Source organism: Gadus morhua, chromosome 7, assembly GCF_902167405.1.
Source record: "Gadus morhua chromosome 7, gadMor3.0, whole genome shotgun sequence".
Classification (NCBI taxonomy): Eukaryota; Metazoa; Chordata; class Actinopteri; order Gadiformes; family Gadidae; genus Gadus; species Gadus morhua.
The window spans coordinates 14273543-14300723 of NC_044054.1; the positions used below are offsets into that span (position 1 = coordinate 14273543).

The 27181-nt window shown below is 46.1% G+C and overlaps 2 protein-coding genes across 10 annotated transcripts; both read left to right on the top strand.

Moving 5' to 3' along the window:
* Nucleotides 1–276: 276 nt before the first annotated feature.
* map7d2a (MAP7 domain containing 2a) lies at nucleotides 277–17653 on the top strand. 3 transcript variants are annotated; one of them, XM_030362071.1, is made up of 17 exons: nucleotides 277–677; nucleotides 1582–1683; nucleotides 2486–2572; nucleotides 2673–2747; nucleotides 3043–3206; nucleotides 3611–3710; nucleotides 5444–5530; nucleotides 7870–7976; nucleotides 8447–8562; nucleotides 10518–10789; nucleotides 11517–11640; nucleotides 12053–12215; nucleotides 12931–13035; nucleotides 13137–13187; nucleotides 13386–13422; nucleotides 14077–14788; nucleotides 15444–17653. In XM_030362071.1, the coding sequence occupies exons 1-17, from the start codon at nucleotides 638–640 to the stop codon at nucleotides 15712–15714; spliced, it is 2613 nt and encodes an 870-aa protein (XP_030217931.1). In that variant the 5' UTR covers nucleotides 277–637; the 3' UTR covers nucleotides 15715–17653. The 3 variants fall into 3 exon arrangements, with proteins under 3 accessions (XP_030217931.1, XP_030217932.1, XP_030217933.1); XM_030362072.1 differs by having other exon boundaries at nucleotides 8453–8562; XM_030362073.1 differs by lacking the exon at nucleotides 5444–5530.
* An 821-nt stretch (nucleotides 17654–18474) lies between these two features.
* On the top strand, nucleotides 18475–26636 carry si:ch211-114c12.2 (serine/arginine repetitive matrix protein 1). Of its 7 annotated transcripts, none has more exons than XR_003977397.1 (10): nucleotides 18475–18602; nucleotides 19583–19646; nucleotides 19859–20545; nucleotides 20885–21532; nucleotides 23912–24030; nucleotides 24238–24343; nucleotides 24458–24530; nucleotides 25520–25609; nucleotides 25854–26048; nucleotides 26166–26636. XR_003977397.1 is itself a non-coding variant. In XM_030362084.1 (10 exons), exons 2-9 carry the CDS (start codon nucleotides 19606–19608, stop codon nucleotides 25977–25979), a joined length of 1890 nt encoding a protein of 629 aa, XP_030217944.1. In that variant the 5' UTR covers nucleotides 18475–18602; nucleotides 19583–19605; the 3' UTR covers nucleotides 25980–26016; nucleotides 26166–26636. The 7 variants fall into 7 exon arrangements, 5 of the variants coding, with proteins under 5 accessions (XP_030217944.1, XP_030217946.1, XP_030217945.1 ...); XM_030362084.1 differs by having other exon boundaries at nucleotides 25854–26016; XM_030362086.1 differs by having other exon boundaries at nucleotides 25520–25594; nucleotides 25854–26016.
* The last annotated feature ends 545 nt before the right edge of the window (nucleotides 26637–27181 follow it).

Below are 27181 nucleotides of genomic sequence, written 5' to 3' on the forward strand. Positions count from 1 at the left end.
GTTGCAGGTCTTATGTTGATGTAGAAAAGCCTCGGCGTCGGCAAATGACCTTGTATATTAATAATACAACTCTACTAATATACGATGATTTGATACATTGTGTAGGGTCAATTTGGAGGAATGCGATAGCTGAATATTTAAAGCGTTTATTTTTGTGCGCATTTCAGACACAAACGTCATTTCGGAACAGCCCCTGGTCCACCCCCCCCCCCCCTACTCCCATCCTCCCACCCTGCTACAGAGCATCCCTCTCTTCATCCATCCACCCTGATCGCTGTCATCACACACAGACACACACACACACACAAACACACGCACACACATACACGCAAACACACACACACACACATACACAGAGACACACACACACGCCTTTCGGCGTGTCGTAGACAAATCAACATCCGCGGATTATAATGACATTCAGTGAGGTTTAAGACCAACGTTGAGATTTGTTTAGCTCCTCGTGAGATCCCTTGAAGCACAATGGCAGCGTGATAGCGTTACAGTGTTACCGCGTTATAGCGCATATCGCCCAGGCGCTGAAAAAGCCGGAGCTTGCATTTCACCGACGGGTCGAGACGCTGCGGTCTGGCAGTATTCCCTTTATTCTGGGTGGAATCCACCGGTGACAGCATCCATGGCGAAGACAGTGACTACATCACCGACACTCATAACAGGTACCCAAAAAATATCATATTTGTGATTCGCATTGAATTTTATCCGGTGATAGCCAGAGATGGGTTTTCGTTTGAAATGCGAATGACGCACCTCGAACAGGCATCTTTTTTACACTCTCAAGCCTTCACATTGAGAACCAAAATGTTCTTCTTAATATTGTTTGCTAAATTTGCTCAATGCTTTCATTGTGATTACATAGAAACACATTACAAAAATTGGAAAGCAAAGAAAAAAATTTAGCAGCAAAGAATTCGGTTTCACACGACCTCATGCCCTGACGAACGTTTCTTGTAGGAAACCAGACGTTTTTAAGTAGGTTACAGTAGTACGATGATTTCTGTGGCATATGGCTTTGTGTTGATGTAAATGAGGGGATTACACTACAGATTGTCATCTTTTGTTGCCTTGTAGACTTGCATTGGAATCTCAACTTTTGGTCCATTTGCTACTCTGGCCTATGGTTCTGCTACATAAAAAAAGAAAAGAAATACCACATGACAAAAAACCTTGAAATTCCTATTTATTTGCATGTAACATGTAAAAGTAGTTGGTATATAATTCAGTTACAAATTAAACAATAACATTTGTCTGAAAGTTCATGTTTTGTTTTGTTTGTGTCTGCGTGTTAGTGTTGTGCGTTAATGTGTGTGTGTGTGTGTGTGTGTGTGTGTGTGTGTGTGTGTGTGTGTGTGTGTGTGTGTGTGTGTGTGTGTGTGTGTGTGTGTGTGTGTGTGTGTGTGTGTGTGTGATTGTGGAGTGCTTGTGTGTGTGTGTGACTCAGTGACATCACTTAGCCTTCCCAATCGAAACCTCTCACGCTGCTTTTATCCTCATCATAGGCAGAATTCTTCTGAGTTTAGGACTGTTCTCTATCCATGCTGCTCCTTCTGCCTCCTGCCACAGGTGAGCCAAGGACCCCAACCTCACCCTGTCTCCTCCCCGACAAGAGGTCCCCCAGCAGTGGGAACAGCTCTCCGGCACGCGTGGGCTCTGCTGGGAAGACAAGTAGGACACACTCTCGCAAACACACACACACACACACACACACACACACACACACACACACACACACACACACACACACACACACACACACACACACACACACACACACACACACACACACAAACATGTGTAAACTCTCACATGCACACACACGCACACGCACAAACACACACACACACACACACACAAACTGTTGTATATTCAGTGCATTCAATAATCTCTATCATAATGTTAGTTTTATGAAGGTATTGCACATTTGGTAGAATAATCCACGATATTGTTATGTCAGCAGCAGGGGCGCCGCTAGGGATTTTGGGCCCCATGAAAAGAATAGTATAATAATTTCTGTATTATAATTTCATCATCATTAGGGGCCTCTCTTCTAGGGGCCCCCCTCCATCATGGGCCCCTAGAATCCGTCTCCTTTACCCCCCCCTTTTCGGCGCCCCTGGTCAGCAGCGATACATCTGCCTATTGTTCGATCACTGCTTCAGTAGCAAAAGCCTTCCATGGCAACAACAAACCGTGGGATTCAGCATCTATCCTATAATTATCACGCCGAGGGCGAATTGCACTTTCTCTGCACCTCACTCTTCTGTTCGCCCTTGGTGGTCTCGCCCCCCTAAGCCATTTCGATCACATTTACAGAGACAGAGGGCATGAAGTTACTGCCCTCTGCTGATGATCCTCGGTACTACACGCCGACGCCGTGGGGCTGAGTTCATACATATGTTACCGAAAGCTATGCGTGTTTTACCCATGGACTTATTACCGTACTCTCCTCTCTTATTTGTCTCGTCAGCCCCGTCCACAGAACGGAAGCCGCAGATCAACGGGCATCCTTCACCTTTACATCTACCATCGAGCCACAACAACCATGATACACTGCGTAAGTCTCAGGACAGAATAGGCATATTCAATCCGTTCAAGTTGTTTGAACAGTTTAACCTCTGTACGTCGTCTGATTTTGTGTTGTTAATGACCTCCAGTGGAAGGCTACCTGAAGACAGATGACCGAATGCGTTTGGCCAAAGAGAGACGTGAAGAAAGAGAAAAAACCCTGGGTTAGTCTGTTGATTATTGATATATAGATTACATACATATTAGATTACGATATTATTGTTAAAAATGGGGGCTGTAGGTAACATTTTAGAGCTTTAATTTCAGGGTAATTTATAAGAAAGACCATAGTCATCCATCAGCCATCAGTGAGTGAAACGATCTGTGAGAATATCAGTTCCTCGTTGACGGCACCCGCCGGCAGATCTCGATGTTAGACATTGTCTCTCTACAGTGTGGCTCGCATCGAAAGAGAAGTATGAGTGTTGGTTTCAAGTATCCCCCCTCCCCCCCTCCCAGTGGCACGGGACCAGCTGGTGAAGGAGAAGGAGCGGCGTGCGCGGCTGCAGTACGAGCGCACGGTGGAGGAGCGCTGGAGGAGGCTGGAGGAGCAGAGGCAGAAGGAGGAGCTGAGGAGGTCCGCCGTCGAGGAGAAGAGGAGGCAACAGCTGGAGGAGGAAAAGGTTCGTACACGCTTACACAGCCTATTGAGCCACTTGGCAGACCCTTTGAGCACCAAAGGAGCTTACAGTGAATCCAGAGACAAGTCATTGAGGAGCAGGTAGGGGTGAGGGAGCATCTGGGGCATAAGAAGACCTCTTGTACCAGATCATGGGGGATGGAACCCGGAACCTTTAGGTTTGGAGTTCACCCTACCCACTACACTATACAGATAGTCAGTCCTTTCCCAACACCCCAAGGCGAGATAACCACACAAAACATAAACATATAATTCAGTGTAAAACAACACAGCTCAAAATATAGTACAAAACAATACTGCACAAACCACCACACCACCCCTGACACAACAGCACACAGCACAATTAAAGCCACCAGGCCATAAAGGCTGGATGTGTTCTATTCCCAGGAGCGTTTGGAGGCTCTGATGAAGAGATCTCTGGAGCGCAGCCTGCAGCTGGAGCAGAGGAACCGACGCTGGAACCGAGGATACCCTGTTAGTGGCCCAGGTAGGACTACTGGGGCAGGTAGGACTACTGGGGCAGGTAGGACTACTTGGGCAGGTAGGACTACTGGGATACCCTGTTAGTGGCCCAGGTAGGACTACTGGGGCAGGTAGGACTACTGGGACAGGTAGGACCACTGGGGCAGGTAGGACTACTGGGGCAGGTAGGACCACTGGGGCAGGTAGGACTACTGGGGCAGGTAGGAATACTGGGGCAGGTAGGACTACTGGGACAGGTAGGACCACTGGGGCAGGTAGGACTACTGGGGCAGGTAGGACCACTGGGGCAGGTAGGACTACTGGGGCAGGTAGGAATACTGGGGCAGGTAGGACTACTGCGATACCCTGTTACTGGGGCAGGTAGGACAGGTAGGACTACTAGGACTACTACCCTGTTACTGGGACAGGTAGGACTACTGGGTTACCCTGTTACTGGGGCAGCTAGGACAGGTAGGACTACTAGGACTACTACCTTGTTACTGGGACAGGTAGGACTACTGGGTTACCCTATTACTGGGGCAGGTAGGACTACTGGGGCAGGTAGGACATGTAGGACTACTGGGTTACCCTGTTACTGGGGCAGGTAGGAATACTGGGGCAGGTAGAACTACTGGGTTACCCTGTTACTGGGGCAGGTAGGACTACTGGGATACCCTGTTACTGGGACAGGTAGGACTACTGGTATACACTGTTACTGGGGCAGGTAGGACATGTAGGACTTATTGGGTTACCCTGTTACTGGGGCAGGTAGGACTACTGGGATACCCTGTTACTGGGACAGGTAGGACTACTGGGGCAGGTAGGACTACTGGGATACCCTGTTACTGGGGCAGGTAGGACTACTGGGGAGACAGTGACAGGTATGACTACCTTGGACCTCTGCTTCTAGGGCAGGTAGGACTACTGGGGCAGGTAGAACTATGCCTACTATGCAGAAGTGTGTGTGTGTGTGTGTGTGTGTGCGTGCGTGTGTGCGTGCGTGTGTGTGTGTGTGTGTGTGTATGTGTGTGTGTGTGTGCGTTTGTGTGTTTATACATGCAAGCACGAGTGTATGTGTTTGTGTGTGTGTGTGTTTGCGTGTGTGTCTGTGTGTGTGTGCGTGCGTGGCTGCGTGCGTGTGTGCGTGCGTGTGTGTGTGTGTGCGTGCGTGCGTGCGTGCGTGTGTGCGTGCGTGTGTGTGTGTGCGTGCGTGCGTGCGTGCGTGCGTGCGTGTGTGCGTGCGTGTTTCCAGAGCAGAACGCTCACTGCATACAGCAGACTGCTGAGGTGCGCATGAGCATGAAGGAGATTGTCAGTAGAGGGAAGGGCACCGCCACACGGCGGGGCTCGGTGATGTAGTGATGTGGTGCTACGCAGCTACTGTACAACTGCATGGCTCAGGCGGCCGAGCCATCAATCAATACAATCAATTATAAAGGACAAATCATGAAGAAACACTACACCACTCCGACAAGCATTTACTTTTATTTAATACTGGAAATAAACACACCTTTTTCCTTTTTATTGGCATTACTTACCTGTTTCAAGATATGGTATTCATTTCCAACAAACACGGCACCTCATGAGAACAAAGGACTCGGCGCTAGCTCAGCGCTAGCGGTGTTCAGACTCAGCACTACATCCCCGTGTGGTATCGCATGTCAGCCCCGGTCAGCTGTTCCGCGGCGGGACCGCAGGTAAAGTCTGTTATAACCTCTGCTGTCTCTGCTTTGCTCTGCTCCGTCCAATCCACTGTAGGTGACAGTGATAACCCACCCCCTCTCTCCGCTGCCTCCGCCCTCCCCCATGGCATTGCCTCCCCCCTTCCTGCTTCCAGCGAATCTGGTAAAGAAACAACGACCCCCCCCCCCCCGACCCCCGACCCCCGGCCCCCGGCCCCTGGCCCCGACCCATGCTACCCCCCTACCCTGGCCGACCCCACTCCCTCCGCTGGTCGCACCAGTCCCCCCTCCTGCTCTATCCAGAAGAACCCATTCCTCAGTCCAAATCCCAGCTCGCTCTTTTTTTCCCATGATGCATGTTGATAACCAACTTTTCCAGGGGTTTGTTATCATCTGTGGAGGATGAGCTGTGGAAGTGAGGCTGTGTTTGATGACATTGTGTGATTTTGTTGTTGTCATCCTTGTGTTTCATCTGTAGAGTCCTCGTCTTTTAGCCGGGATTATGTGTTCTGTGAATATTGTAGTCTTTACCTCTGTGGTAGTTTCTGCGTGGTTGACTCTTGATGGTTGTGGATTATCTCATCTGACCTTATCTTAGAGGGGAACACACGATTATTACAACAAAATTAAAACAGGTGTAGTCCTTTATATTAGAAATATGATATGAGCCGAGTATGACAGTTCCCCTTTAAGAGGATGTGCATCACAGCATAACTGCGGTACACCACCAGCGTCATAACAGTGTATTAACTAACTACTAGTACTAACTCACTTTCATGGTCTACTTCCTAACACTGCCTTTGTCCACATTTTGCCCTGATTATGAGGCAGAGCTATGACATCATCCCCATCACCTTAATCTCTCCAAGGCACCATTAGGCTGTCTATTTAGGCCATGGACACACTAATGCGGATACTTTTGAAAGCTCATATTTTTCTCTCAGTTTTGACCCTTTATCCACAACAGCATTTTCTTCCAGCATCCAAGTTGTGTGGATGAATATGATCATTCTGAAAATAGTTGTCTGGCCTTTCAGTGTAGGAATGAAACGGAAGGTTTGAAAACCCTGTTGCTGTTATAATTTCAGATGGAAAGTGATGGAAAACTTTTGACAAAATATTTAGCCAGTGTCGTGTTGACATGGTCTTAATGGAGACATTAGTGTCTCCAGTCTGGATTTTTGCAAATGAGCCAGTGTGAGAACAGCGGGGGGGGTTACGGATTTTCATCTCCCACCACTTGCACCAGTATTTCCACCCAATGCACCTCTCCAAATTATTGACTGCGTACTGCAGTCAATAATCATATGGCTTGGCAAGCATTTTTCACTTCAGTACCGACACACATCCTCCGTTAGGCAAGAGGGAGGTCAACTGCCAAACTCAGATGCCATAACCAACATCCAAACTCTTCACTTTGCCTCTCGATATCCAGCAATTCAAATTTCTTTCCTGGCTTTTGCTTGAAACTTTAAATTGTATTTATTCATTATTATTTGAACATAATCAACACTGTTTTGATGTGTTGATGTGTTGGTTATGAGCATTTGGACAGCCTTGGTAGTTGAACACTAACGTGGTCCAAAATAGAAGTACTTTAGAATTAAGGCAGCATGATGGTGTCTCTGTCTCGCCGTTTCTGTTGTACCTTTGGGTGTATGTGGCCGTGAATGTGTGCGAGTGTCTGTGAGTCGTGCAGTCCATGTGTTGTGCTGACGTTTTCATTATGGCAAGGAGGAAAACTGTCCATGTCGTTGAATTGCGTTATTTAATTGTTCTTTGTGTAAGCATGTATGTTTTCTGCACCTCATCGTACCCTAGCCTAGACTTGCCAACCACACAGGCAACCAAATCATTAGCCACATTATCAATCGCAATCTAATTGTGGATCAAAGAAAAAAAGATCCTCAGCTTCCTGATAGGCTCATTTCCTATCAACATTACTGGCTGTTTTCTTCCTGGCGAGTTCTATAATTACCTCCCTCTGTCCAAATCAGATTGGGGTGTGCTGCAGGCTAAGCTTGCCAAGCAAGAAGCAGTTTCAGCTAATGGTGTCTTCACCCAATATCCCCGTTCTTCTGATGACATCTTCATCAAAAATAACAGTTAAATTCTACTTAGACAGAGGTGACCTCTTGCATTTTAACCAAGTATAATCTCCTTTTAATGTTGATAGTTTTGTGCATCTTCCTTCACAGACATATGCCACTAATATCTACTTCCGAGTGGCCGCAGGCACACCAAATTAAGGGACAAGTAGATTTAAAGAAATCTCTACGTTTTAAGTTTCAACAATCTTCTTGGGCCTTATTTTCAAATTAGGTGACCCCAAATTGACCCCGACCCACGTGTGGGGAACCAGAGGTCTAAACACACGATAAGGGCTACAGTCAGGTGGAGCACATACAGGCATTATGTCCCTGCCGTGTTGCCTTACTTAACTGCACCAGTGTTACCCCCACCTTCACATGTGCTCCCCCCTGAATGTTGGATGTGTCACAGCCCCCTGCAGCCCCCACAGATCACCGTACCGCGGCACACTGAACCCAGCCGACCACAACAGAGCCAGCCTCCAGGGAGGCTCTCAGTCCACCCCCAACACCCCCAAGGTCAGCCCGCCTCCTGGCTGTACACTGAGGAGTACAGCCGGCCTCCTGGCTGTACACTGAGGTGTACAGCCGGCCTGTAATGTCTGTCATGGTTCATCTGCGGTCCATCAGCGATTGGGAGAAAACAATACTTCTGTGATTTTGGGTGTTGTAGCGCTTTGTTAAAACTGTACATTTTTAACATCTTTGAATTAGTAATTACAGTAATTAGTGATACATATGACTTTATATTTGTTTTCTAAAATCGTTATATATTAGGTATGTATATATTCTGAGTGCAGTACTAGTACTTGTATTTCCTGATTTTGAATGGCGTTCAATCAGTTATTATATCTTAAAATTGACTTTCTCTCAATATCATTCAGTGAGTTGCAGTCAGCAACAATCTCAAGCTAAGCAATGGAACTACCAACCTCTCCTTAGTTATTATGTCACAAACTTAAAAACGTTGTCCTCGGGGTTGGGTTCAGAAACAGCGCTTTCGGAGGGACAGACGGACGGCTTCTCCAGCATTCGGCTCTCCTCTGAGGAGACCAGACTCCCCGGCCCACTCCGGGAGGCAGTTCACCTGCCCCTCCTCCTCCAAGTAAGACCCCTGCTGTGATTCAATTGGTTCACTGCTGCCTTATATAGTGCACCATTTGGTTCACTTTGTCCCTATATAGTGCACTATTTGGGGCATCGCCATCTAAAAAAATGTAGTTCTATACATTGTCCTAAAATACCCATAATGCACCATAAAAGATTTGAACCACTGACTCTACATATATACATATATATACGCAGACTCTGCATGTATACATATATATTCAGACTCTGCATGTATGCATACTATGCAGACTCTGCATATATATATGCAGACTCTGCATGTATACATAGTAGTGCTGTCAAGCGATTAAAATATTTAATCGCGATTAACCGCATTAATGTCATCGTTAACTCACGATTAATCATGAGCAATCGCGATTAATCACAAATCTTTTTTCTATGCTAAATACCCCTTGATTTCTTTGTCCCATTAATTTTTCTCATTTTAATGCTCTTATCAACATGGAGAAGTGCATCGGCTTGCCTTGTGCAAATGCTTTTTTATTGATAACAACATTGGCATATACTGATCAAAACAGGACGATACAAAAAAATATACAGAGATACTGCCTTGAACATAGCAGTCAGGCTACTGCGCATCATCTCAGGCGCCATGAAACCAACTCCAAGAGAGATGCTACCTTTACTATCCGGAGTCCATCCACCAAAAGTAAGGCGCGACTTCCAGATCCTCAAGCTTGCGGAGAAGGCACTCCAGCCTGGCGGAAATAACATCATCCCAGCACCGCAGAACACACCCCAAAGGATCACGAGGCAACACTGAGACATGTCTCTGAGACATGGATGGACATGAGATGGCAAGATGAGTGGAAGGACGCAAACACCGACCTGCACGCCTTCGTCGCCACCCCTTCACCAACACCACCTGGACAAACATTCCCGCGGAAGGCATGGGTTCGGCTCAACCGCCTCCGAACAGGCTGGGGGAGAACCCAGTCCTTCAAGATAATGACCGGATCAAGCCCCTGAAACACCTGCCAATGCTACCCAGACGGTCTCACACATAATCAACGAGTGCCCGACCTTTGGCGCACCACATGGCCGTAGAGGCCTGGTACAGCTGGACGGAGAGACACTGAACTGGCTGCTGAATGTAGCAATCCCTATGTGATAGTTCCAAAGGAAATTACACGAAAGAAGAAGAAGGCTACTGCTTCTTTGTTTTGAGCCAAAGCAAAAAAAAAAAAAAATTAACGCCGTTAAAATTTGTTTGCGTTATCGCTGTTAATCACGCGTTTAACTGACAGCACTAATACATACATATATAATTAGACTCTGCATGTATACATAAATATATGCAGACTCTGCGTGTACAGTATGCATATATATATGCAGCCTCTGCATATATCCTATGATGCAAAGTGTTTAAAGGTGTCATATTCTATCACCTGGTGTGTGTGTGTGATTAGCCGTTACAAGGCGTTTTAAAATGACCTCTTCTGACATCATAAGTGGGCTTGTCCACCTAGCTGTGCGCTGGATAGACAGTTAACCAGCCAACCCAGTGGACTGTAGCAAACGTTGCTAACCTATCCATCATACGTCTAGGTGGACACGCACACCTATGATGTCAAAAGAGGCAGATTCTTTCAAAACGGCTTGTAACGGCTCATCACACTAACAGCTGGTGGTACATTTTGTCACCTTTAAAGTTGCAGTGTGTAGAATATAAATTGTATACAATATTCATATTCAAGTATGTTTGAACTAATCCCATGAAAACAAGGATTGTTGCATTTTTGTAACCTCAGACTGAGGCTTGTATACACATAGGCAGCAGGTCCTCTTCCAGCCACTGTTGCTGCCCGCCAAGTTGCACCACCATGTCTCTACAGCAGCCAAAAAAGACAGCCCAAAGATGCCACTTCATCCTACATGCTGCACTTTTAAGATAATAGTCATTGGATAATAACTACTTTTTCTTTTTCACAGAGTGACATCCAAAATGAGAACTTCATCTCCTTGCTCAGCACGCCACCAGACTCCGTCCCCCATAAGACACCAGTCCAACCTCGTAACCAACGGCGACAGATCCAAATCCAGAAGGAGCGGCGGCCACTGTGAGGAATCCAAAATGGACACCTCTGTGAAGAGGAATAGTAGTGCAGAGAGCCCGGAACCATCTACTGTACAGACGGCGAGAAACAAGGAGAAACCTCTGGTCGATGCTGGGACCAGTAAGGGCGCAGGGAATGAGACTTCAGGTAAGGGTGGGTCCCATTTTGACAGCTGATCTTGACCCAGGTATCATAACGCCCAGTGGTTGCCAACCTTAAGTCACAACGATAACTTCGCACACACATACACACACACACACACACACACACACACACACACACTAACACATACACACACACACTCGCAGACGCACACACACAGTGTTAGTAAGTATCACTTTTGGCAGAGTCACAACCCGACTTTAAGTGTACCACTAAATTGTCATCAAAACCTCTCACAGATCACCTCATATGCAAACGGTAAAACATAAAAATACTGAGCAAAGAGTGCCAGCCCCCCCCCATATACAAAGTAACTACTGCAAGAAGACAATGGCCAGTGGGAAACAGTGAAAAGAAAAATCTGCAACGCTGCTAATGCTCCCTTTGTGTTTATTCAGCATAACACAAATAAAAAAAGACATCATTGGAAAATGTTACAAACATATGAGGCAAAAAGCAAGTAGAAAGAGGTCAAGCTGCCTGCTACAGCTGGTCAGTCGCCATCTGTGTCTGAACCCGAAACCCTTAATCTGGGAGTGGAGCACAATGATAACGATGATGACGAGGATAAAGATGATGGTGGGGGCTGTTGAGGATGATAATGGTGGTGGTGACGATGATGAGGATAATGATAATGATGATGATGTTGATGATGATGATTCATCTTTATTATAATTTAATAATGAATGAATTACTGTTGTCGCCCCCGCAGGGAAGGTGTCTGCCGGTGCTACTAATGCTGAGGAGGCGTCCAGGCTGCTGGCTGAGCGCCGGCGCCAGGCCCGGGAGCACAAGGAGCTGGAGGACAAGCGGCAACAGCAGGAGAAGGAGGAGCGGTGAGCCTTACTTACACTGTGTGTGTGTGTGTGTGTGTGTGTGTGTGTGTGTGTGTGTGTGTGTGTGTGTGTGTGTGTGTGTGTGTGTGTGTGTGTGTGTGTGTGTGTGTGTGTGTGTGTGTGTGTAGATGTGTGTGTGTGTGTGTGTGTGTGTGTGTGTGTGTGTGTGTGTGTGTGTGTGTGTGTGTGTGTGTGTGTGTGTGTGTGTGTGCCTGCGTGAGTGTGAAGTTAATGTTGTTGTGACCTAAGGAGGAGGAGAGGAGCCGATTGGAGGATACAAGTATAAAATTAAAGGCAATATTGCAGTAGGAGAGTAGGAAGATATATGAATATATATATATATGATTTTATATGATGTTACATGCTATCTGCCTGTATCCGTGGGCCTATATCTCGACCCTTTCTCCACCAGCCTGAAGGCAGAAGCACTGAGGAGGGAGCTGCAGAAGAGGCTTCGGCTGGAGAAGGAGGAGAGGGACAAACAGGAGGAACTCATCCGACAGCGTGAGGAAGAGGAGAAGAAACGACAGAAGGAGGCGCAGGACAAGGAGCTGCAGATCCAGAAGGAGATAGAGGTCAGAGTTGGTCCATCTTTCTATTTGTTTGTACTCATGCATTAAAGGCAGGGAAGGCAATTTGGATAAACCAGCCAGAGTCAGCTAGTTTTGAAAGTACCCAACTGACAAAACCCCACCCTTCCCTTTAGGCTTCCTTCTGAGGCAACGCCCCCGGAACACAGGACAAGCTGGCTAGCCTTAGCAATAGGTCGGACTAAACTTGTGGAAGACTCTGGTTATGCACAATGAGTCCATGGGCAAAGTCAACGCAGGTAGCTGGGTAGGAAGGATGACAGATAGGCAGGCCCCCCAATCATTTCATTTGGGCCGAATGAAATGATTGGACGGGCTGATGACAGGCGTGCAACCGCAACATTAATGTATTACATTCAGTTTTCGCAGTTTATTTCATTTGAAGTGCATGGTAGTCTCCTATGTTTACCTGGAGCCTAGTAGCAGACTTTAAGGCATTGGGAGTTGTTTAAGGACATAGACAGTTATCTGTTCCTGATTATGTCCACACTACTTAATACTGTATGATCCCATCACAATATGAGAATCCGACCTGGCACATAAGATCTGATCTCGGAGTGCTAAGATCTGACCGTTAATGCTTCCCGGGCTGGGCCAGATTGTATCAAGGCCCTATCTCTCTGTCTGTCTGTCTGTCTGTCTGCCTGTCTCTCTATATGTCTGCCTTTAACTGCAGCCCCCATTTTTTGTCCTTCAACAGAAAGAAAAATGTAAGGAAGAGGATGGAGAGGAGACCGAACGGCAGCGCCAAGAGCGGGAGATCCAGAAGATACAGGAGGAGGAGGAGAGAAACCTCAGGAAGAAGGTACTCCCATTTCTCTAAACTCTAAACACGCCAACAACAGTTTCATTGTGCAATTAGTTTTTACTTTATGACTTATTAAACATCCTTGTGTGTTTGCTCAGCGCATCGAGGAAATCATGAAGAGAACGAGGAAGGGCGAGGCAGACTTGAAGGTATTGTGAGAGGGGGTTGACCCTGGTGGTGCCACGCTGTAACGTGGCCGCCAACCGCCAAGATGGCCGCCCTTTGCTGTCTTTGCTTCAATTCTTTGTTTTTGTAAAATGTCTTTATTAAACTCTTAATTTGGCCATACTCTGTGTTTTTTTGTGTCCTAATTACTGCCACATGGTCTCTGTTCCATATTGAATCAGGAGGGACAAGTGGAGATGGTGTCTCCCTCAATGCCAGGTACAGTAAGTCCTTTGGACAACGTCCAAACCGTTGTCGCTTGGCTCGCTATCCCTGCCTGCACCGACCCTCCGTCTCAGAACTGTGATACTGATGAACGCTAGCTCCTTATGAGATCCGTCTTGCTATATTTGAGCATGTCCAGAAGGTTACTCCCTCGCTGTTGGCTGTGCTTGGTTAGTTTTCTCCTTGTTATCATTTCAATGAAACCGCATGGCACTTTTCACACAGCATATGAATAATATACTCAAGATATTATCAATGGTGTTGGTGTGAATTATTTTGAACTACTAGTCATTTCAAAATAAAAGGAACAACAAAGGTTCTATGATGACAGTTGAGATCCTTCGATGACAGTTGAGATCACAAAATCAAATGAATTCCTGCAAGCGACAAGGCTTTCATTTGAGTTCATGAACTGAGAAAAAAGGATTTTGGATTAATGAGCATTGGCAACTTCTTTCCTATTTTTAACTCTGTGCAGGGCACCTCAGGCACTGAGGTAATGACTTGGTGTATTTATAGACGCTACACACGGGACGCATGAGTAAAAATGGGCCAGTTTCTGAACGTCCTCGGCCAGGTCTGTGTAGTACTCCCACGCTGTGTTGGAGGGGGGGGTCAGTACAATGTTGTATTCTTTGTCCTCAACAGGGGAGCTCAGGACCAACGTTCACACTAGTGAAATGGCAAACGAGCAAGCCATCCAAAAGGTCACATTACAGGTCAGAGCCCAGCTGGCAGCCCAGGCCAACCTGAAGAACCAGGGATCCCCAAAGAAAGAGGTAAAGGCAGAAACCACGACGATGCAGAAGGAGCTGACGCCAGGGCCGGTCGAAGTGAACAGCGTCCGTAAGCAGGAGAGTGTCACAAAGAACGCTCCAGGACAGGCGGTGAACCTCGGGGCGTCCACCTCACCCCAGGACGCCCCGGTCACAACAAACGTTGTCGCGAGGGAGCAAGAAATACAGGAAGTCGCCCGCAAACCCGAAGAGAAAGACGTCACACAGGGGAGCCCCCAAACGAACAAAGAGCTGTCGAAGCAAGCCGACACCAAAGCACACCAACGAGAGAGCGTGGTTTCCCACGAGAAGAACGCAGAGCACCTGGCCCACAACAAGACCCAGAACCAACGCAACGCCGCAGAGGGCGGCCGGCAGAACGGAGTGGGGGTAGAAGGGAGCGGCGCAGGGGCGTCGAGCCCTGAGCGCAGGGGTCCCGGGGGGGCGGGGGAGACGAAGGATACACTGAGAGCGTCTCTCAAGCTGCTGTCGGTGGGACGTCCCACCCCGCCCACCATCACCCTGGAGCCGCTGAACGTCAGGGGTCCAGGGTCTGGGGACGAGGTCCAGTCCATGGAAGTCAGGTGAGAACCCCCCCCCCCCAGCCCCCTCTCTCTCCGGGTGTTGGAAGCATCCAGAAGGAGGGTGACCAAAACTGGTTGTATGAGCATGACTGACATCTCCCCATTGGTCGTGTTGATACTAATGAGGACGAGGTTCCGGTGCTGTTCAGATGATGCTGGATCTAAAACTTTTTTACTTTACCAGATATCATACTTGGGAATAGTATAATATGTAACATACTTCAACAATTTAGCTGGACCATATTTGTTCCTTCAAAAATGTATACTGAAAAAATACTTTCGGGTTAGGGCATACCATTATGTTATAATATCTCATATATGGTAGATGACTCCAGACCTATTGGAACCATGATTTCGAATTAAAATAGAGAAAGCAAAAAAATAACTTAATTCATAGTGTTGGCTCTTGTTATCAAACCCTTAACAGACCACAGTATCAGGATGGACTGGGAGTGGTAAAGTAGAGAGTAGGGTAGAGTAGGCTTTCTGGTAGCTTTAAGGGTCCAACTTCTTTCAACTCCAACTGCTTTCCTGACAAGCTGGTTTTCACCTCCAATGGTGAAACCCCCACCCGGGATTTAAACATGTCAGGATTTGGCTAAATGCGAGGGAGAGTGTTCCTTATATATGAACACCACACCTTCTAATGTTTCAGCCCGGTGTCCAAAGAGGAATTGATCTCCATCACTGAGTTCTCGCCGGTAAACGAGACCCAGATCCACAGCGTGAGCAACAGCTGTGCCCTGGAAGACCTGTTAGACCTGACCGGCACCGCAGCCTACTCCAGACTCACTTCCGAAAGCCACGAAGGTGGAGACCTCAACAAGAACCTGATCCAGGGTGTGGTCAGCCCCATGGCCGAGTCCAAAGCCATTCACACCTCCTCTGCTTCAGTCGTATCCTCCAAGAAGCTCAGCATCCAGTAGAGCCGAGGAGAGGTCTTTAAGGTCCATAGGGTCCTAGGGATAGTGTGTGGGGTTGAGGTGTATATGTGTGTGTGTGTGTGTGTGTGTGTGTGTGTGTGTGTGTGTGTGTGTGTGTGTGTGTGTGTGTTCGTGTGTGTGTGTGTGTGTGTGCGTGTGCGTGTGTGTGTGTGTGCTTGTATGTGTACAGAAATCTACAGGCTCAGGTATCTCTTATGCTGTTGGACTGAAGGTTTTCAGTAGTTAATTAGTTTAGAGAGAGGGAGAGAGAGAGAGAGAGAGAGAGAGAGAGAGAGAGAGAGAGAGAGAGAGAGAGAGAGAGAGAGAGAGAGAGAGAGAGAGAGAGAGAGAGAGAGAGAGAGAAATTGCTTTATGGTTTGAAGGGGGAAATTACAGCAAAATGTGATCATGTAATGAATGTGTGTGTGTGTCTGTGTGTTTTTGTGTATTTGTCTGTGCGTGTGTGTGTGTTTGTACATCCAATAGTTCAAGGTAGACAAGGGTAGATCAACAACAAAGTAACACTTTTCTCTAGCTTTTACTCATCCAGAATGTTAGAAAACAGAGCTCATCACAACCTTGTGTCGTTGCTCATCTATGTTGTAATATTATGTCTAGTGTCTTGTTGGATGAGGCTGCTGCAAGGCTAATCCTGAAGGCTGTGTTAAGTGCTTATCTGTCCACATTCTTTATCAAACCCAAACCTAGTCCACAGACAGACAGGCATGGCAATGCAGTGCACGTCTATTCCAACCCCTGATTGGCTACTTCTCTCAGATAATGACTTCCTTAGCTCTTTATAATGGCCCAACGACGCCTTTTAGCTCCTTTCAAGCACGCATGTGAGAGTGAGTGAAATAGATTGAATTCCAATTGATCTGATCAGCAGATCCACAGTACTGTGACTGCTTGTTGAGATTAAATCAGACCGGATCTGCCGATAAAGTTGCCTGTTTATGATTGGTTGAGGCTTTGATTACACCCTCAATTTATTGAAAATAATTAATGAATGTGACATCCCGGAGGTAATTGGTATTTCTTATTTAAAACCACAAATGTTGCATTTATGTTCCAGTCACTGCCCTTTCATGGCGGGTTCTGTTCACAAGAAAACCTAATCTATTCATAAATTCCGTAATGCGACAACATATGATTGTTTAACATGTATGCCACTTCTGTTTCATTTTCTTGCCCCAAAAATAATGTTGAGCAAACAATCTATATTTTATTTTGCATGTTGCACTATTCTATTAACTGTTCATTGTTAGCAGTTCAGGGAGGATCTATATCAAAGACACATGTATCTTTAAAGTCCTCAATAGCTTAGCAATCAGTATCTCAGTATTTGCTGTAAGAAATCATTTGCGTCTTGATTTTTGTCCTGCCCCCGATTATCTATGTCCCTAAATGTAAATGGGGGACTTTGTAAAGAGGCAATGTGTACAATTTAGATTGTAGACTTTAGTGAAGTGAGTTTAGTTGAATTTACTCAAAACACAACTTTACAGCGTAAACATGACAACAGCTAGTGGAATCGTACACAGTGATGTTTCAATGTAATTTGCCATATAGCATATATTTTGGGGTGTCTCTGAGACTTGAGATTTTCTTCTGGCCATTTGGTTTTCAGGATGTTGACAATCAGGTTTGTTGCCGTATTATATGATGCATTATCTGTATGTACCTTTTAGTTTGGCCATAGCAGCTGTAGACTGTGTGCCATGCAGCAACATTTGAGTCTGGGCCTAAATGCACCAAGATTGCACCATTCACTGTAATAATGACTGGCACTGAGAGTGACTTCATGAGCTGACAAAAGTTTGTATTGTTATATGGAGTCAATTAAAACTCTAAACTACATGTATCCAGAAATAAAATAGGCATATTATATTATCTACCTTAGGATTTTAGAATTTAGGAGGAAGATATATATATATATATATATATATATATATATATATATATATATATATATATATATATATATATATATATAGATATATAGAGATATAGAGATATATAGATATATAGATAGATAGATAGATAGATATATTTATAGATATATAGATATGTATAGATATAGAGAGATATACATTTAGGTTTTAATGTTAAGACATTAATGGTAGTCCTCATACAATAAATACCTTAGAATCAACAATTAAAGTCACCTTATATCTGAAACTAATATAACAATTGTACTCATTCTGTGCATGACCAGCATGTTACTTCATCTGATTCAATAAAAGCTGAAATGCCTACTTTGCACTGTGTTGATTAAGCTGCTCTTCGATTTCCTTTGACAGCCATTATAATAATAAAAGGTTTGAAAGAAATGCAAAAATACTGAAACTTGTAAGGAGGTAGGCTTCAGTACATCCAATTGATTAACTTTACTCAGAGATTAGTACTATGTTACAAATGGACAGAAACTGATTCATAATAATATACCAAGTTTATATATTAGGTTTCTCCTCCGAGGGTAATTAATATAGTCAAAGATTAAGATTATAAACTGTTGGTGTGGCTTGTTATTAAAAAGTGAATTCAACCCAGTAAAGGACACAGACAGCTGGATTCAAGGAGCAGCTGTTGTTCTGTAGAAGCACCTGCAGCTGTTTGAGAAACCCTGATGTCACATTCTAACTTTTAGAGGCCTCTGCAAAACAACCGTAGGGGGCCTACTCCATGGCGTCATTATAGGCGTATCATTTTCAACTTATAAGTATTAAAAGTGGTTCAGAGTGCTGCGATCACTCCTCCAGGCCGGTAGGCGGCGCTTCAACTCGCCGCCGCTCCTGAAATAGATTGAAGTCAGGAGTCAGGACGAAGGCGAGCCAGCCACTGATCCGAAGTGTCGCTGGAAGCCTCCACGTAAAGGACTATTTTAAGGGGTATGTAATGTTCATTTTGTACAACAAATGTGTCGTGTCTATGCCTGTTTGCATCTTTATGTATGATATAAAACGAATGCGTGGTTAGACGTGTGCAAAACGACTAGAATCGACGTGGTACCATTAGCAACACGCTAACGCCAAGTTTACTAGTTCGACCGTCGCATTTGAGAAAACGGAATGACTAGAATTGTTCATTACATTGAACCTAATGTTAAAGATTTAAAACCTAACGCAACAACTTTATGAAGTAATAGCATTGACGATGATGGGTTATCGATATAGAGTAAAGACCAATTGAGTGACATAAGGTTTGCTCACTCCGTAATGTTACTACAAATAGAAAACGCCCGAATTAATGTGTTGATATAACCTAGTCTCGGTTACTCCCTATCCCTGTTTGTGGTTAATGATCCACGGAACGTCTTGGCTTTGGGCCACGCAGGGCGAGGCCCTTAACGAGTCAATGGTGGACGTGTGTGTGACCGAGCCTTCCAGAGCCGTAGGCACAAGACCCTGAATGTGCGGATATGTGCTATAATGTCAAACTTGGGGCTCATTGGAAAAAAACGTTAGTTTTGATTCTATCTTGTTGTAACCAGCTTATCTGATGTAATATTATTTTTTCGGAGGCTAAATGTTAAGTTTAGTTACTGCGTATACAGGGTCGTGTTCATCTTTTTGGTGAACTATCACCGTACCTATTTTGGTTTTGGCCTCGTGTACAGAATTGGCATGAATGCTTTTGGACTGTATTGTAGTTTATGTCTGCTTTATTTCTCGTATTTCGACCACCACTGATTCGGATATGTTCGCACGGTAATTGTCATTCAATGTTTTTATGCTGGTCTGCTATGCAGTAGATATTATTAAATTATTTGGGCAACGTTGTATCTTTCATGGGGTTCCATCCATTGTTGGACAATCATTTTAACCTATGTATGCCGAAATTAACATGCAAACATCCATTTCCTCCATAGATTACATTTTTTCACAACCAAAGATGGTCCGACCTCAGTTTGGTCCACCACGCTTCAAGTCCAGGTATTTATTTTCTCAAATAATATAATCAATATTGTAGTATTAGAAGCTCTAAATCATGTGCTTATTTAAACATATCGGAACAATTAATGGTCTGTAATTGATTCTGGACATTCTCTGCGGCTTTAAGTGGCTGATAATGTAATTATACCAACCTGTGTGTCTGTCAACCCTGGAATAATGGGATTTCTGGTGTCCCCCCCCCCCCCCACTAGATCCTACGACAATGACCCTCCTTTTGAACCCCGGGAAGACCATTTCAGCCGGAGAGACGGTCCGGACTACACTGGAAAGGCCCCTCGCAGCTGGAGGGGATCCAGAGGAGGCAGAGGAAGGCCCCCCTTCACCAAGCGCACCCCACTAATGGCAGAGCGTAGGGAGCCGGCCCACGGCGGCTGGAGACCTCCGCACCAGGACTCGTTCCAATCATCCTACTCCCACCAAGATGAACCCCACCACGGCCACAGGAGGCCGTCCCCGTCAAGGCCCAACCGGCCCCTCGATGCCCAGCATCGCCCTGCCCCCCACAGCCCCCCTCACGCCTCCCCCGGCCACAGGGGCCCCTCGTACCGTGAGGGCCACTCAGACGGAGGCCACAGGTCCCCCTCGCCCTGGCACTTCAACAAGTCCCCGGCCGACAGGAGGCCGGGGTCCTCTGGTCCGTACCGAGGCTCCTTCAGGGGCCCCAACAGGCACCCCGGGGCCCCCCACGGAGAGCAACGTAACCCAGATCACAGGGGACATTACAGTCCCAGGGAGAGGCCGAGCGATCACCAAGCTCACGGCTCTAAGCGCTGGGGTGGAGACAGAGAATTCTCCCATCAGCACAATGGAGAGTACGGGCCCCCTAGCCCTCAGAGGAAACCCAGGGAGTTTCAAAGGCGAAACTCCTATCCAGAGAGGTACAAAAGAACGACCCCCATGCGGGCTGGGTGAAGGTTTAAAGGGGAGGCCCGATAAAAATGTATTCTGCTCTGCCCAAGTCCCGGTGGTTAAAAACCCGGGTAAAGGGTAAGCCTGGAAACAGGGTCACGGGGGGGGGCCGTCACCCGCTTCTGAGAAGAGCCACTGTCATTGCTGTAATTACTGAATGAAAAAAAGTATCTCTCCTAATGAGTTTCAATCCTGGCATTATGGTGGGAGGGCAGTGAGTTGAGCTAAAGGTTAATGTCTGTCTCCCGCTACACCTGGCCATGGATCTGCCGTTGTAATGTTTTCTGTATTGTTTGATGGCTGTGCAGGTGGTCTGGTGAGCAGGACCCCCGGAGGCCACGCGGGGAGGTGGAGAGAGAAGGGAACAGACCCCTCATGGATAAGCCTCAGCAAAGCCACTCCCACCCGCCCCCATACAGATCTCCCGCATGGAAAGGAACGCCTCCGCCTCCGTCCGCCTCGTCCTTCCACAGCAGCCCTCGGGAGAGGCCAGGCATGGTGCTACCTCGCAAAAGGAGGTTGCCGGATCTTAACGAGCCCTTCGCCGGGGGGCCGCCAGAGCGCGGCCCCTTCAGGCTGGCCCAGACAGGGCGGCCCGGCCTCTTGCCCCCGCCCATTCGTTTCAGCTGCAGCCGGAAACGCTCATTTCCTCCCGTCCGGCCGATGTTTATGAACCCCCCCGCCACAGGGCCGGCGACCCCCCTCCTGCCTCCGTCTATGAAGCCCACCAAGACCAAGGCCACGAAACCCGAGGTCAAGAGCTCCAGCTCCATCCTCGCCAGCCGCAAGGAGCGCTTCCAGGCCGACGCGGCGCCCCTGCGGAACCTGGAGCTCAGGAGGATCAAGCCGCCGAAGGAGTCCCCAAGCAAAGAGGAAAGCCGGGCAAGCAAGTCCCCCAAAGGGTCTGACACGGAGAGCGAACAGGTGGAGTCCCGACGATCTGTGAGCACACGCAGGTATGGTATACTCCTATTGCACCGTGCAGGGGCTTGATAAGGGTTGGGCTGTGAAGAAACGTAGCCATGTCAAAAGTTGAATGGGAAAAAAAAGGAGAATATCATGATGATCTTTTAAATGATGTGCAAGAATGAAGCTGCTGCTTGAAACCAGCTTCCGATGGTTCGAGAGGGGTTTCACTGCCGTAATCACCCCCAGATGTGCTGAACAGAAGTTAATATGTTAAGATCAAGTGCATCGGCCCCGTAAGCTCTGCGTGTGTTGAAGCTCTGACAACAGATTAGTCCCGCAGCGACCGGCAAAAGTGGTCTGAGATGAAGAGTGGAAGACATCCGAGTTGTTACAAAGAGTGAAATCGAAAAGGAAGGCTAATGTTACCTTACAATCACATGACCTCATGGGAATGAAGAGGATTGCATCACTGAATCATATCGCCACTACACGGCCAAAAGGCATGGATCATGGGAGGTTTCCGTTTCAACCAAAGTTATGTCATTAAATGTCAGCGTCATTCCCCTCTGCCTCCAACTACTAACCTATCCCCCCCCTTCAAAAATCTACTCGATTTGGTAATTTAGGAAAGATTCCATCCAACAGATGCCCAAATTCCCAGCAGCAAAATATATTTCCTGAAGAATGCAAGAAAAATGCATGTCATTCGTTGTCCATTCCTACGCAATTACGCCTAAAGAAAAATTTGCCATTATACCAAACTGCCAAAAACCACAAAGTGCATGCAAAAAAGCCTGGACTTGGGATACTAAAATGCTACTCCAAAAAATGAACCAAAGAAAAAAAGTATTACTACAAATTCATACCGAAGAAGGCATTATATGTATGCATTCCCCCCCCCCCCCACATCGGCCTTTATTCGCATTTCCTTGTTGACTGGAGATGCATTCCAGATGCACAACCAATTGGAGGACTGCAAACTCTGTGGAAGAGACCATATCCGATGACCATATGATTGATCCCAAGCAAGTTTGATCTTGGAGAACACAACCAAAGACCTTCAACAGAGTAAAGCCATACATGGCAACGACTAGATGGATGAATATGTGTACACAGCTGAGCTTTGGATGACATGTACTTAGACCTCAACTGTAAGGCTACGATGAAAGAACAACTCGGACCATGAAGTCATGCCACTATCGCAGACAACTTATAAATATGATGGACCTTTCAAGAGGTCGACCAGCGCTGCAGTTGGGTATTCTGTCAAGTCAAAGCCAAATATTCTGTCAAGTAAAGTCTAAAAGAAAGGTCTAATACTCACCCAATGGATAAGCAACCTCTTATTCTAATGTAATCAAGAATCCTCGAGGGTACACCATTTTTATTTTTTCACATTATCACAAGAAGTCCTAACCCATTGGACAGGAGTCCATGGATGTGGTTTACATCTCGACCCATTTAATATCTCAAGAGAGGACGAAGATGATGGCATGCATGATAAATTGTAACCTTAAAACAAATCGCACCATTCTAAACCCTGACCCAACGACTCAGATTTTTAGCCCAAAAATAAATGATCCCAAATTAGGCCCTTAAAGACGACCTGCGGCGACCATCTCAAGCGTATTCCCCTTGATGTGTAATATGTGATGGCGTCACCGGCCCGCTGGGCTAAACGGTTGAACAACAAATTATATCAATATCTCAATGGGGCCATCCCGAAGCCGCTCGAGCTGTCGCAGGATAATCGTTACACACCCTCCAACGGTTGTTCCAACCCGTTTATTTGGAAATGAGTCAAAGTCGTAGAGGCAGCATTGCAGTTCCACTAGACCTCCGAAACGACGCCTGCATAGGTGAAAACCACAGCACGTTTTGACGTGACACCCGAAGCCCCCAACCAACGCTGATTTGAGATCCGACCAGCACTGACCGGCTCACAGCCCCGACGCCTTAAGAAGCCCAATGGGAATCACCAAGTGTCCTCCACTCCCACCGGACAAAGAATCACTGTAGAGAGCGTGACTAAACCAACCTGTACCTACCTCGGATTCTCTCCACCCCTGCTCGTGTGTTATACCCACATGGAGTGACAGAAGACTGGAGGATGTCCAACACTGATAGAGATCAATAAAAGCCCTACAGTCATAAGGTCGAGGGACAGGAGGAGATCTCAGGTTGAGTGAGGGTACTGTAGGAATAACGACGCATGGAGAGGCCGTGGTTGTTTGTAAGTACCCACGTGTTTTGCTATGATGAATGGCAAGAATGTATTGAGGGTTAAAAAAAAAGAAGTAAATTCCACAACAATGTTTTTGGATCAATGTTTGTTACCCTTCCATTGTATTAGACCAAGTTAATATATCCATCAACTATATAAGTGGTATAAGTATACGTTTGACGTGTCGACCACTCTACCTCAGCTGTTCTCCCCCGGACAAGCCTCTGCCGTCAGACCTGGTGGTGGTCTCTCTCTGGCAGGCCGGATCCAGCGCCAAAGATTGCTCTCCCCCTAGGGACGAAAGCCCCCATTCCTCCCACGGTAAGGTCTCCCACCAGAACATTGCCACAGTCCCAAGACCTACGGCCCCATTCCTAGTGGCTACAAATATCCATCTTCTGCTTTTATTCCATGTTGTCATACCGGTGTTAATTGTTTGATTTAGTCCCAACGCGGCGGTATCTCGATATCTCCATGCTAATGTGTAACCATCGATCATTGTAATCCTGTTCTCCCTCCTTCTTCCAGATCTAACCTGTGAAACAGAGGTCCCTCCTGTCAAGCGCTTCTCCAAGTTTCACGGCTCCAGGCCTTCGCTCGTAGAGCGAACCTACGTAGACAAGAGGCCGATTAGGTAGGTTAATCAGACACAGGCCCTCCACAGGCTCATCCATAGGGGTGTAAACCCACTGGTGCAACTGAATCTCCACCACCCTGAACTGTTGTTTTCCTGTTGTATTTGGTTCAGGCCGTTGGATGCTGCACTGGAGAGCAATCGATATGACCGGTCATTCAAGAAACCAGGACAAGTACCAAGCCAGGTCAGAACTGGACCTTCATATGTATTAATTTGGCCGTTTTCGGAGGAAAAATCTGTCACTTCAGCCAGTCGCAAGTGTAGTACTAATGAGCTCACATAGTGCGGGCATTTTGTACATGTGCTGGATCAGCGCCATGTCCCCTTAGTATACGGCAGGGATGGGCAACTGGCGGCAATCCTCACTCAGTCAGGCCCGCACATAATTAAAAAAGAAATAAATAATAATTGATCGAGTTACAGTAAACTCGGTCAAGAAAGATGAGAAGAATTCATAGACTCCAAAGGCAAACCCATGCATATCGTTTCTAAGCAAACTACATCAGTCATTAAAGATATCCACTTAAGTCGCCACTACAACTACCACAACTGCAATGAATATCATGCTTGTTGGGTTTGAGTTCATTGAGTTGTTGCAGTTAATGTTGGGCCACGGTTTTTCAGTTTTGTGACATCATTGAATGATGTATGTGAGCCCTTTCCACTGATCAAAATGCTAACCAATCATGTGGCTTTTTGAGCATGCAAAACATGAAATTAATGTATGTTGGTTCAATTAACATACCCTACGTAGGTTATGATTCTGGAAGATTTTTTAGGTAGTGGCCACCCCCAAAATGCACCAGAATACAGGAAATCATATCTACCATTTTCAAAATTGTGTAGCTTCTCTCGGCTCACGTTTAGTTCAAGTGTGCAGTCATGTGGCCCTCTGATGGTTATGATGAAAAATGTGGCCCTCTTTATCATGAAAGTTGCCCATCCCTGGTATACGGGGTACGAGAACCTTTTTCTACAGTATGTGCGGTTTCAGATAACTCTTGCTAACATCTGAGAAACTGTCCAGAAATTCTTAATATGAATCCAAGCACACTAAACCGGACGGGCCAGAAATAATGTCTGGAGCTTTATACCTTCAAGACGACCAGAGTCATATCCAGAATGCATCATGTGGGTATACATGATCATGAGATCTGCTCATATCTGTTACAGCAGAGGCCTTTTGCCAATGGGCCAAGAAGGATGGCCCCCCCTGATCAGCCGTTCAATGTCAGGAAGCCTCTCATGGTATGCAGTCATTCTGTAAGAATAATACTGTCATTCATATATTAATGTTTATTCAGGGATTGGAAAGTGTAGTGCCTAGGGTGTTTGACTCCTGGGCTAAAGGTCATGGGTTCAATCCACAGGGCCCACAACATGCCTTACATTTCAACATCTATTTGCAAGATGCCCCAATACCTGTTCTTCGATGGGATGATGTAGAACATGCGCCGTTTGGATGTGGTTGTCATTTTAACCCTGACTCTGGGTGTTTCTCCATCAGGAGAGCTTTGTGCCACAGCCGTTCCCCCAGCACAGGCCGGCCTTCAGGAAAAGTCAGAGCATACGCTCCAAGTACCGCAACATGCAGGTCATGAGGCATCGGGGGCCCAGCCAGCAGCGCTGGTGACCCCCCCCCCCCCCCCCCACGACCACCCCCACCACTGGTACATAAACCACCTCTGAACAAATTGTATATGTATGTATTATATCTTTAAATAATGTAATGGTACTTCTGAATTATTATATTATACTTTGATACTCTGTCAAGTAACGGCATTAATTGTTTACTTATTTTCTCTTTTTCCCGTTACAGTACGAAGCCTGGTTCTGCACACAAGACGTCGACAGCTCGGCCTGTCTCACACGGCGTGACGCTGCTCTTTTTATATTGCACACTGCTCATTAACCTAGCCTAGCTGTATATTACTGGAAATGGGCTGCTGTTGTCGGAGAACTGCTACACTACATTTATGTAATTTAATACATTTTTTTTTGTATGCAGTATTGGAGCTTTTCTTTTCTTTTTTTTGTTGATGGATCTTCTTGGGATAATGTCGATCATTTTGTTCAATCGTATTTCCCCGCAAAAGGACAAACGTTTTTGGGCTTGACTCAAAGATTATATTATTTAATATAATCCAAGTCCTTGTGTCGACTTGTTTTTTTTAAACGTGAGCATTTATATTTGTGAGTAGTTGTAGGTCTTCTAAGCCTAATGCTTATACAATCATATGAAGCTTTTCATTTGAAACATCAAATAAAGCAGACCGGACTTGGATTCTCAGCTGTGTGTCGTTCTTCTAAAAGTTGAAAACATTGTATGTTCTGAATAGTAGCCTAACTAAATTGAATATTAAAAACCCACCGAACGTTTTCTATTCAATACAATAAATATATAACGCACACCACAAAGCAAGCTTTGTTGTTTCACGCATAGACCCATCATAGTGAGCGACTGTCCCTACACTGTCTTTGGCTATTTGTGGCCCTCTGAACTCAACATAACAGCCTGCAGCACACCAGTAGGTTACAATGGTGTCCCGTTACTACTATGGACGTTCAATTGACGGGTAACGGAGGTCCAACACGGTGAGCACACTAACCGTATTATACAGTGCACTAACATGGAAGATAATTGTCTTTAAATGTATATATAATTTAATATATTGGCTAACCTAGTATGCCCTTTTGCTCTTATAAAGTCTGGACACACAATGCAATCGTAAACTGTCCTGACAGACTTCTGTGATTCATTAAGGTTAAGCGTTCTTCTAATTGTATCCACATGGGAATTTCATATTTGACCTGGGTAAAAATGTCACAACTATG